The 12,225-nt window shown below is 36.5% G+C and overlaps 1 protein-coding gene across 6 annotated transcripts in view; it reads right to left on the bottom strand.

The window, feature by feature from the left end:
* The window catches only part of ARHGEF9 (Cdc42 guanine nucleotide exchange factor 9), a 156,043-nt gene that overhangs the window by 50,795 nt on the left and 93,023 nt on the right, over nucleotides 1-12,225 (bottom strand). For all 6 annotated transcript variants that reach the window (XM_084789347.1, XM_084789351.1, XM_084789348.1 and 3 more), the window contains one exon: nucleotides 7,509-7,688. In XM_084789347.1, coding sequence (XP_084645473.1) covers nucleotides 7,509-7,688 — 180 coding nt within the window. The remainder of the gene's footprint in view (nucleotides 1-7,508; nucleotides 7,689-12,225) is intronic.

Raw genomic sequence — 12,225 nt, 5'->3', positions numbered from 1 at the left:
GGGAGGGGAATAAGGGGAAAATGGGATGGAGGGAAGAATGGCAGGACACAAGGGATGAGTTAATCATTGAGATGTAACAAGAATAAATTAATAAATTTTAAAAAAACAATAAAAAAGATGTAAACTCTCATCTGTTTCTTTGCTCTGCCTTCACGCTCTCTAACCCTATGAAACCATATGCCAAAATTAAACACTTTCTTTTATAAGTTGCTTTTGTCATGGTATTTTAATCATAGCAATAGAAAAATAAGTAGGACAGGGGCCCACTCTCAGTTAGTGTATTTACAACATAACTCTTACATTTAAGGTTCAAGGAACAGCATGGAAGAAGCAGGTAGGGAGACTGAAAGATCCCAGGATATCTGCTGCCAGATAGTCTCTTATGAAAATGAAAAAGAAAAAAGATAGGGAGGAAGGGAGGAAGGAAGAGAGGAAGAAAGGGAGGAAGAGATATGAAGTGAAGAATGTATAGGGAGAAGAAAGAGTGGATCTGAGAGGAGTTAGGGGAAGAGTGGATAAATACGATCAAGATAAGGCCTGGCGGCACTCAGAGAAAGGATCAGCAGGCTGCCAAGATGAGACTTGATAGCCTATGACCATATAGTGGGGGAGGAGGTCCCCCTCGGTCACAGACCTAGGGAAGGGGAATAGGGTGAAAGCGAGAGGGAGAGAGGAACTGGAGGATACAAGGGATGGGATAAAGAACTGAGCTGTAATATAATAAAGTTGCAATATGAATAAATTAATTAAATAAAAATATATACTACATGAAATTCTCTAAGAATAATGAAAGTATTATATTAAGGAGAATACAAACAAAAGGAATATATCATATATATATATATATATATATATATATATATATATATATATATACACACATACATATATAACGGAAATGTCTAAAGCCATAAAAAATAAAATTTGCCATTTTTCAGAAAAAGCATTCAAATGGAGAGAATCATATTAATGGCTCCAGAAGGACTGTGCAGTATTGAGTGGATTTTTTTTCATTTTTTGTTCCTATATTTTAAAGAGATTATTAAAGTCATATATATTATATAAAAGTAAAATGGAAAATGTCTAGAAAAACAAAGGAAAAACTAATGGAAGGAAGATGTTTGAAAAAGAAGATAGACAATATGGCAAGTATGGTCAACATATGTCATCTACTTGTATGAAAGTGTTCTTAGGTAATATAGTACCATGTACAATGATTATACAAAATTATTTTTCAGGTTTTAACATAGAAAATGAAAATAGATTTCTCAGCAGATACATAGTAGACAGGAGCTGATAAGATGATAAATTTTGGAAGTAGATAACTTATTTTCATCTCACTGTCATAGCTGAAATTAATTTATCTCAGGATAAAGGGTCTTTGGAGTCTTCTATTCATAACTTATTTGAGACTCTTATTGTTGAATTTTGGAGGCAGTTCCATAATTATCTAAAACCTGGAAATTACTTGTACAGTAAATGTGTATGTATAAGTAATAGTTTTAGGAGGCTAAGGGAAGGATATTATGATTTGGATGCACACTATAAATTTTATGTTGAAATTTAATTGCTATTGTAATAGTATTAAGAAGGTCACTGAGGGCTGGAGAGATGGCTCAGAGGTTAAAAGCATTGGCTACTCTTCCAAAGATTTTTAAGTTCAACCAGTGGCCTCACAACCATCTCTAATGAGATCTGATGCCATCTTCTGGCATGCAGGTGTACATGCAGGCAGAACACTGTACATAAATAAATAAATCTTTAAAAAGAAAGGTCATTGACTTGTATAGTCTTTGGGTCTGGTTAACTATACTGTGTACTTTTTTAACTGCTATTTTTAAAATAAAAAGACATCTTCATAATAAAAAGTAGAATATTTAAGAGCCTCCCTCTCACCTCATTACCCCACAAATGTCATTATAGAAAAAATGGGTTGATTATAGTGGCTATGAGTTCTAAATCCAAAGATTAACTTGACTCAAAATTGTTCTGTGTTTCATGCATTCCTATGTTCTTCACCACAGTATGATGCAACAGGAAGATCCCTGCCCCTGCTTTGTGCTAGAACTATGCTTTAGGACTATGTCCTCGCTTCCATATCTCCAAGGAACAAATTTCTTTTCTTTATAAGTTATGCTATAGAAACATAAAATGGACTAAGATACTAAATAGCATGCTGTTGAACAACCAATTGGTAAAAGAAGAAGCCAAAAATTAAATTACAAAAGAAGCCTTGGGAAAAATAAAAAGAAAAACACATCAAATAAAAACTCATAGTTCATATAAAACTTAAAATATTATTCTCACAAAAAAATAACATGATTATAAAATCCCTGTGGAAACACAATAGATGAACCCAACCAAAGACTCCTAAGAAGGAAAAGCATGCAACTGACAGCTGCTGGGTGAAGGGAAGTCAGTTTTTTTCCAATGGAGTGGAACTAGGTATATCAACCACATTCCTGGGAAGGCTCCGTGCTCAGGAGTAATTAGCCAACATAAATAAAAATCCACGTTTTTTTTTAAGAGAAAAAGAGAATGTAAAGTTGGGTGATAGGATCTTGGAGTTAGAGGAAGAAAACACATAAGACTCACATACTGTTTGACATTTTCCAAAATAAGTAAAAATGTTTTTTCAAAAAAATAACAACAAATGCTAGCGAAGATGTAGGGGAAGTAGCTCTTTTACTTGTTGCTGGTATATAACTTACAGTGGTATTACTGTGTCATTTCATAGTTGTATTTTTTGCTAGTATATGCCTAAAGGATTCTGAATCTACATGCTACATACCGTAGAGCTACTGGCATACTTTTGTTTGTTTCTGCACTATTCACAATAGGCGGGAAATAGAATCCATACAGCTATTATCAATAAATGAATGTTTTTAAAATGTAGTAAAATATAAATTAAAATTCTATGGAGCTGTAATAAAAATGAAATCAGAACATTAACAGGAAATCATTATGTTTAGTGAAATAAGGCAGAAACATAATTTCCTCTCGTATAAGGCATCTTGTTTTAATATGGGGGAATGTGTGTACATATGTGAGCATGGGTGTTAGCCAGTAACCTCAGGCAGATGCCCTTTTGTTACACTTGCTACTTCTCTAGTTTTCACACACACACACACACACACACACACACACACACACACAGTGGTCATGAAACTAGGAGGATCATAAGACAAGTCAGAGATAATCTTAAGAGGAAATGGAAAAAGAGAGGGCAAATAGATCACATATGGCATGAAAGGAGAACAGTAGACAAAAGGAAAGAAACAAACCAGGCAGAGGGTTATAGGAGCCACAGAGGACGGCAATATAGGAGAGTAGTGACAGTGAATTAGAACAAAGTGTAATGACACACGTGTGAAAATACCATAACAAAACTTATTGCTTTGTCTGCTAGCCTAAAAAAGTAATTAAAAAGTTATTTAATTTTTAGTTTTTAATTTAAATTCATTTAAAAATTATTTACTTTACCTCCCAATTGTAGCACCCACCCTCCCCTAGTCCTCAGAGAGGGGGAGCCCTTCAATTCTATCAACTGACCCCAGCCTACCAAGTCTCATCAGGGCTGCCTGCATCCTCTTCTTCTGTGGCATGGTAAGGCACCTCACCAGGGAGAAGTGATCAAAGAGGAGGCAACAGAGTCCATGGTAGGGACAGCCCCTGCTCTCCTTACTAGGGGACCCCTATGGAGACTGAGCTGTAAAAAGTTATTTAAAACCATAATGAGATACCACATTCTACTTAATGGAATGGCTGAGCACTTTGAATTGATAATGTCACATGTTGATAGTTATATAGGGCACCGAAACACTTGTAATGCTAGTAGTGAAAACATCACATTAGAAATGTTTTAGATTTATAAAATTAAGGAAACATCTCCAGTGTTTGAAATGCGTACAACCTAGCTATCCTAACCCTAGTTATTTATCCAAGACAAAATAAAAATTTATGTTCTCATCAAATCTTATGCTGGAATATCCACAGGAGCCTTATTTATAATAATTTATAGCGGGAGCAACCCTATCCACAAATTGGTGAAAAAGTAAAAATAAAATCAAATACTGGTACATGTATCATACACGAATGGTATCAAAGGCATTATGCTAAGTGAAAAAAGGCAAATACAAATGATCATATTGTTTGATTCCATTTATATGACATCCTAGAAAAAGCAGTGGTATTATAATGAAAAATAGGTCAAGGTTTGGAGGAACCAGGCGTTAAAATATAAAAGAAGGACAAGATCTTTGGTATAGTGATAGAAATAAAAAATTCTATTTCTTGATTATAATGGTAGTTACAAAACTACATACAATTATCAAAAAAATCCTTCCTTGGACCCTCTTGTTACTTAGCTGCTTTGGTAGTATGGTTGTCATGTACTATATGGCTAATATCCACTTAGAAGAGGGAGGATGCTTTAATCCCACTCAGAAGGAGAAATAGAATAAACATCCAAAGTGGATCAAGAGAGAGAGGGAGTGGCGAGGGGAAAATGGATGGAGATCAGATGTGAGGAGAGCTGGAGTGGCAGGTTAGATGGCAGGAAGAGAGAAGGAAAACTGAGGAGGGGAGGGTATCTCTGAGACAAACTAAAGACCTTCAAAAGGGTAGGCTCATGGGAGGATATGGGGGTGACTCTAGCTGAGACTCCTAACTGCATGGGACATGGAGACTGAAGTGGCCACCTCCTAGCTAGGCAGGACCTCCAGTAGAGGGAGAGGCACACCAAGTCATCCACAAAGCCTTTTATTCAAAATTTACCCTGCCTACAAGATGTGCAGGGATAAAGATGGAGCAGAGATTGAGAGAATCGCCAACTAATGATTGGCCCAACCTGAGACCCATGCCATAGGAAAGAGCTATCCCTTGACATTATTAATGATACTCTGTTATACTCCACCCAGAAGGAGATTGAAACAGATGCTGAGACCCACAGGAACACATTAGGCAGAGTTCAGAGAGTCTTGTAGAAGAGTTGGGGGAAGTGTATGAGGTCCTGGAGGGGACAAGGACTCCTCAAGAAGTTAACAGAGTCAACTAACCTAGGCCCATAGGGGCTTACAGAGGCTGAAGCACCAACCAAAGGGCATGCATTAACTGGTCCTAGACCCCCTACACATCTGTAACTGATGGGCAGCTTGATCTTCATGTGAGTTCCCTAGCAATTGTAGCAGGGTTGTCTCTGACATGGACTCTGATGCCTGATTTTGGAGCACTTTCCCATAGCTGGCCTGCTTTGTCTAGCCTCAGTGGAAAAGGATGTGCTTAGTTCTGCTATAACTTTGATGTGCTAGGATGGTCGTTGTATGAGGGTGGGGGGATTGGGAGGCTCCCCTTTTCTGAGAAGAAGAGAGGGGAAAGGGGAAAGAGGGTAGGAGGGTAGGGTCAGGAGGAGAGGAGGGAGAGGGCTGTGATTTTGATTTAAAATGAATAAATAAATAAATAAATTTGATTAAATGAAATAACCAAAAAATGCATTGCAATATATAATTCATATTGAGGAATCTTATATGTAAGTTATACCCAAGTTGATAAATGACATCCTAGAACTAATAAACAATGTGATTTTTAAAGGCAAAAGAGTATTTTAAATGGATAGTATATCATTATCAAATATTTATCCCAGTTTTACAATATTCATTTATCATATGAAAACTGTTTAATTCAAATTAACCACATTAACAAATTAAAGCAAGCGAGTATTTTTCTCATCTAGGGAATATAGGATAATGCCTCAAGACATGTTTAGGTTGTTATAATTTTTATATATAGGAAAAAGCTACTTGACATCTACTGTGTAGAGACAAAGAATGCTAATAACACAAATGACAATGTGTGGGGCAACCTCTAATTGAGAACATTGGTCTGTTTTCTGCTTTCCTAAAATGTGATTGATATCCATATGTTGATATAAATTACGTATATCTAACCTGCTCTTATGTAGTATTTAAGAGCAAAATGCCACATGGATTTTTTTTATTCTGCTCAAACTCTATGACACACAACACTGAATGTAATCAACAGTTTTGTGCATGATCATTCTAGATCTCTCAGAGTGTTTGTTGGCTAAAATTTTGGGAAAAAACTACCAAGTCAGGAACATGTTTAATATTTATAAAATTACTCAACCATTATGTGAAATGGCTGTGCAGAAAGAGTTATCACAGCAGGCCTGTGATAACTTTTAAGTAGAAGGATATACTTTAAAAGTTTGCCTTTCACAAACATTGTATCTCAAAAGGGATCCTCAACAATGCCGTGGTCACAACAGCTCATTGTGCCCAGTCAGCAGAAACAATGTGGTTTATAGCAGATATTTGCTTCCTTCTAAACCTAAAATTTCAGTGTATGCTATACAATGGTATAGTATAATCAATCTCCCATGAAACTTTGGGCACAGAATCTTTAGTTTCTCTGACAGATATTACACATGACTCTTATTCTGCCAGGTGTTCTCTTTTTCTTTTCTTGATAGCTTTAGTTGTTTCAATATATATATATAAGAATATCATGTCAGATTTCTTAGCAAATTACTGAAATCACTGAACATAAGAGTTGTCTAGAAGAACCCTTCAACACACACTCTCATAAACAAAGCAGTGCCCCTGCAAAAAAAACAGTTCTATATAGCCTGAATTTTGATACATATGTATATATTATCTCTTAAGAAAATATGTTAAAGGGAAGGAAAGATGGTTTGGCAGTTCAGAACAAATTCTGCTCTTCCAGAGGACCCAGTTCAATTCCTAGCACCCAAATGGTAGCTCAAAACCATCTGTAACTCCAGGATTAGAAGTCTTCTTTTGGCCTCCTTGGGTACTGCACACGTATGATGCACAGAGATACACATTGAGACAAAACATGAATGCACAAAAAATAATAAAATAAATTTAAAATAGTTTATACAAATTAGATATAATTGTTTATGAAAGGTACACAAAGGAGAGAACCACAAAGTTATTGCTGCAATTTTTTCTCATATTCTACATGAAGATATTGAAGTTCAAATAGGGCAATAGAGCTGAAGTTAGCCAGTAACGTCAGATACAGGTCCCAAATTCTCACTAGTTTGTTTACTTTATGCCTAGGGTCCTTTTGTTACCCTTACCACTTCTCATACTCTAGTTTTGATCCTTCAACATCTTTCAGGAACTACTTTCTTGAAAACTATGCCTTCTCTTATTTCTCCAATTATATAGTGAATTGAATTCCTCCCCAAATAATCGGGACTCATAGAAGCTGAACCCAACAGGAAAGGAAAAGAGAGGTTAGAAAAAAATTGGAGAGAGAAGAGATTACAACAGCAAAGAAAACTAATCCTAAACAAGTTATAAAACTTCCTAACCTGTTTAAAGATGAAGGATCCAAAATCAGAATCATAGAAGAACTCATCCCCATTCCAGTACGTCACAGCTGGCTAGAATCAGAAAGCTCACGTCGTTTTCAATTGTTTCCTAACATTTCTTTAAAACTGAAGAAGACAAGAGGCTTACATGCTCTAGGAAGCACGGTCCTATCTCGCTGAGGTGGGGATCATCATTGTTGTACTGCTTCTCCAGGTCTCTCACAAAGCCCATCTGAAATCTGTAGATGTCTTCAATGTTCCCAAAGATGATCTTGAGTTGCTCATCACTGAACATGTCCCTTCTCTTTCGGCACTGCTTCAGGTAGCCCTGCAGACAAAGGAAAAGCTCAGGGTGAGGATCTCCCTCCTAACACACGTGAAGAATCATTTCGGTTCCATTCAGTAGGCAAGTAATTCTTATTTTCAGTTTTCATAAGGGGACATGGAGCTCTAGGAAGGAAGTTACTACACTAGTAAGTCTTCAGAGAATGCTTATGCTTTCCCACTATTTGTATGAGAAAAATACCCCAAAAGGCCAAGGGCCATTTCTCAGAGCCTAGATTGTACTCAGCATTGACTGTATTAACAATTTTGGGGGAAGATGGAGATATAGTTCAGCAGTAGAACATTTGCCTAGAATATACAAGATCTGGGTCAATTTCTAGTGTGTTTTTGTTGATTAAAAAAAACCCAGAATACCAAAGATGTGAATGGCTCCAGCTAAAGCAACAGTTACTAAAACAAAAATGTTTATTTGAGGATCTAGTAACTGAGGTAAGCACACAAAAAGCACTAAGAAAGAAACAGGAATTGAGAAAAGTAAACCATATTTTCTTAGTATTTTGAGAAAAGGGCTATGTAGCCAAATCTGGCCTTGAATTCATAGCCCTTCTGCTTCAGAGTCACAAGGACTTGATATGTCACAGTATGCTACTATGTCTGGCTGTAATCTTGCTATCTATGGCCAGGAAAGATGATGAATGTAGGATGGTAGAATGCTTTCTTAAAGCTAATGGCAGAGAATAAATACACATTCAATTTAATGGGATATTATATAGCCATTAAGATGATTGAAACATATTGAATAAACATGGAAGAGATTTTTGATATAATGTTAGTTATAGAATATAAATGATATATCGATATGATAACACTTTTGTATATGCATACGCTTTAATTTTTCTTTTGTTGAAAATAGATTTTTCCCTTATATAATATATCCTGATTATGGCTTCCTCCTTCTACTCCTCCAAGTGCCATCTCCTTCCCATTCCACCCAGATTCACCTTATTTCTGTCTGTCATTAGAAAACAAACAGGCATCTAAGGAATAATATTAAAATACAATACAAGATGAAACAAAAACTAACCCATAAGAATAGAATACAAACAAACAAAAGGAAAAGAACTCAATAAAAGGCACAAGAAACAGATATAAATGGAGAGATCCACATAATAACACACTCAGGTATCCCATAAAACAACAAAACCAGAAGCATACTATATATACAGGAAGGACCTATATAATAAAAAAGAAGACTATATCTCTTCTCAATTTCTAGTACCAAATTATTCATTTTATATATAATATATAAAATAAATACATATAAATATATATTCTATATAATAGACAAAAGACAATATAAAAAAAGAAGCCCTGATGTGACATTATGAGATAAGAAACCACCAAAGATAGCATAGAATTCATTTTCTATTGACCATCTACTACTGGGCATGTTGCCTACCCTTATGAGTAGTTTGTTTCTCCAGTGGTATGCCTTTGGAGAAAATTAAATTTTTATTTGCAAGTAGTTATCAACTGTATATAGCTTCTGGGCTAGGTATAGGAGCATATGTCCACTTTTCCTTTTAGCTCTATGACCCCAGCTTGTGCAGACCCATGCAGGCCCTGTGCATGCTGCCTCATTCTGTGATCATATTTGTGTCTACCCTGTTGATACAGAGGACCATGTTTTCTTGGCACCCTATATATCCATATGGCTCTTACACTCTTCTGGCCTCCTCTTCCACAGGGTTTTCCAAGCCCTGAGCAGAAGGATTTGATGGGGACAACCTGTTTAGGGCTGAGTGTTCCAAGGTCTTTCACTCTCTGCATAGTGTCTGGCTGTGGGTCTCTGCAATTGTTCCAATCTGCTGCAGGAAGAAACTTCTCTGATGATGGCTGAACAAGACACTGATTTTTGAGCATAGCAGAATGTCACTAAGAGCCATTTTATTGCTATGTTCTTTTAGTAGAGGAATAGTATTTGGTTTGACCCTAGGACTCTGGGCCATTCAGTCTTTGGTTCTGAATCACCTAAACAGCTTTGAGTATAGTTTTCATCTTGTGGGGTGGGCCTTAAATCAAAGCAGAAATCAGTTGGTTTCTCCCACAAGCTTTGTGCCACCATCACATTAGCATTTCTTGAAGGTAGGATTTGTAGCTGCATTGGTATTTTTGTTTCTCTTTTGGTAGTATGAAGAGTAATTCCTGTAACAAAGATGCTAGCATAGAGGAATGAAGTCTCTCTGTAAGCACTAGCTTGACTTCTCCATATTCAATAAGATTGCAGATGTTGTCTTCAGCAATATTGTCTTGCCATCAGTTTGTGAAGAGCAGCCTATAGTCTTGGCAACTGCTCCATGCTATTTGGGGGTTCTCATGGGACCCCTTTCTCAGCAACTCAATTAGATGTAACCTAATCTCAGTACTGAAAACTTTATTCCTTAAAAAGAGCTCTGTCTCTCCCATTATTTGTCGATTACAGTTTGACTTCATGTATATATAATTTTTAGGAAGCTTCTCTCTGTCTCTGTCTCTGTCTCTGTCTCTGTCTCTCTCCCTCTCTTTCTTTCTCTCTCTCTCTCTCTCTCTCTCTCTCTCTCTCTCTCTCTCTCTCTCTCTCTCTCTCATTTTCCTCCTCTTCACTGCCCTAAACCAACTGATCCTCCATTCCAGTCTTCCCCCATCTATCCATAACTATCTATTCTATTTCTTTTTCCTAGGGAGATCTATATGTCCCCTGTAGTTCCTTACTCCATACCTAACTTCTGTGCTTCTGTGGATCATAGCTTGATTATTACTGACCTAACAGTTAATATTCACATATAAGCAATGTATACCATATTTGTTTTTCTGGTTCTCAGTTACCTCACCCAAGATGATTTTTTTTCTAGTTCCATTCATTTACTTGTGAATTGCATAATGCCACTTTTATGGCTGAGTAATATTCTATTGTGTAAATGTACCACACTTTTTAAATCAATTCTTCTGTTAAGGGACAGCTATATTGTTCCCAGTTTCTGGCTATTATTAATAGAGCAGCAGTGAACATAGTTCAGCAAGTATCTCTGGAGTAACATGGATTCTCCTTTAGGTATATGTCTACGAGTGGTAGATTTGAATTTTGAGTAGATCAATTCCCATCTTCCTGAGGAACTGCCACACCAATTTCTACAGTGGTGGTAAAGGTCCCACTCCCAACAGTGATGGAAAAGTGTTTCCTTACTACATGTCTCCACCAGGATGAGTTTTCACTTGAGTTATTGAACTTAGCCATTCCATCCTAACAGACATAAGATGGAATCTCAAGTAGTTTCAATTTGCATTTCCTTGACAGCTAAAGATGTTGAATATTTCTTTACGTACTTCTCAGCTATTTGAGAATTCTCTGTTGAAAATTCTGTTTATATCTGTACCTCATTTTAAAAATTTGGTTATTTGTTTTCTTGGTAACAAGTTTTTTTGAGTTCTTAATGTATGCTAAATATTAGCCCTCTATTGGAGGTGTAGTTGGTAAAAACAAACAAGCAAACAAACAAAGAAAGAAAACCTTTTCCCATTTGCAGGTTGCTGCTTTGTCAGAACAATGATGTTCTTTGCTGTGCAGTTTTTCAGCTTAATGAGATAGCATTTATGAATTGTTGAACTTAGTGCTTGGAATACACCTTAATTTTTAACTTAAAGGAGTCAAATTATGTACAAAGACAATTTTGCTATATTTATAGGTATTTTTGTTGATATTCTTAACTTTCAAATTCTGATTTTTAAAATTGTATTTATTATTCAAAGTGAGAAAATTGTGTTTTCCACAGAAATACAAAGAACAAAATATACAGCTACAAGGAGAGGAGGGTTTTTGTTTTGAATCTTTTGAGACAGGGTTTCTCTGTGTAGCCTAGGCTGTCCTGGACTCACTTTGTAGACCAGGCTGGCCTTAAACTCACAGTGATCAGCCTGCCTCTGCCTCCCTAAGTGCTAGGATTAAAGGTGTGTACCACCACCAGCAGGCTGGAAATTTTGTATTGTAAATGTCTCCTGCAGACCTAGTGTTTTATAATATTTAGAACTGCCCTCAAAAAGAAAATAAAGAAATGGAAGGTATCAGAATGACTAAGATCAAAAAAGTGACAGCTCATGCTGACAAGGATGTAGAGCAAGGAGAACATTTTTCTATTGCTAGTGGGAGTGCAAACTTATACAACTACTGTGGAAATCAATCTGGCACTTTCTCAGAAAATTGGGAATAGATCTACCTCAAGACCCACTTCTGGGCATATACACAAAAAATGCTCCACCATACCCCAAGATACTTGATCAAATATGTTCATAGCATCTTTATTCATAATAGCCAGAAAATGGAAACAACCTAGACGTCCTTCAACCAAAGAATGGATAAAGAAAATGTGGCACATTTACACAGTGGAATACTATTCAACCATTAAAAGCAATAACATCATGAAATTCACAGGCTAATGGAATCAGAAAAGATCATGACTGGGTGGTGGTGCATGCCTTTAATCTCAACACTTGGGAGGCAGAGGCAGGCAGATCTCTGAGTTCTGAGTTCGAAGCCAGCCTGTTCT

This window comes from Acomys minous (genome assembly GCF_964271855.1).
Source record: "Acomys minous genome assembly, chromosome: 7".
NCBI lineage: Eukaryota > Metazoa > Chordata > Mammalia > Rodentia > Muridae > Acomys > Acomys minous.
The sequence above is the reverse complement of the archived record's forward strand: the minus strand, read 5'-3'. Positions and strand labels throughout refer to the sequence as shown.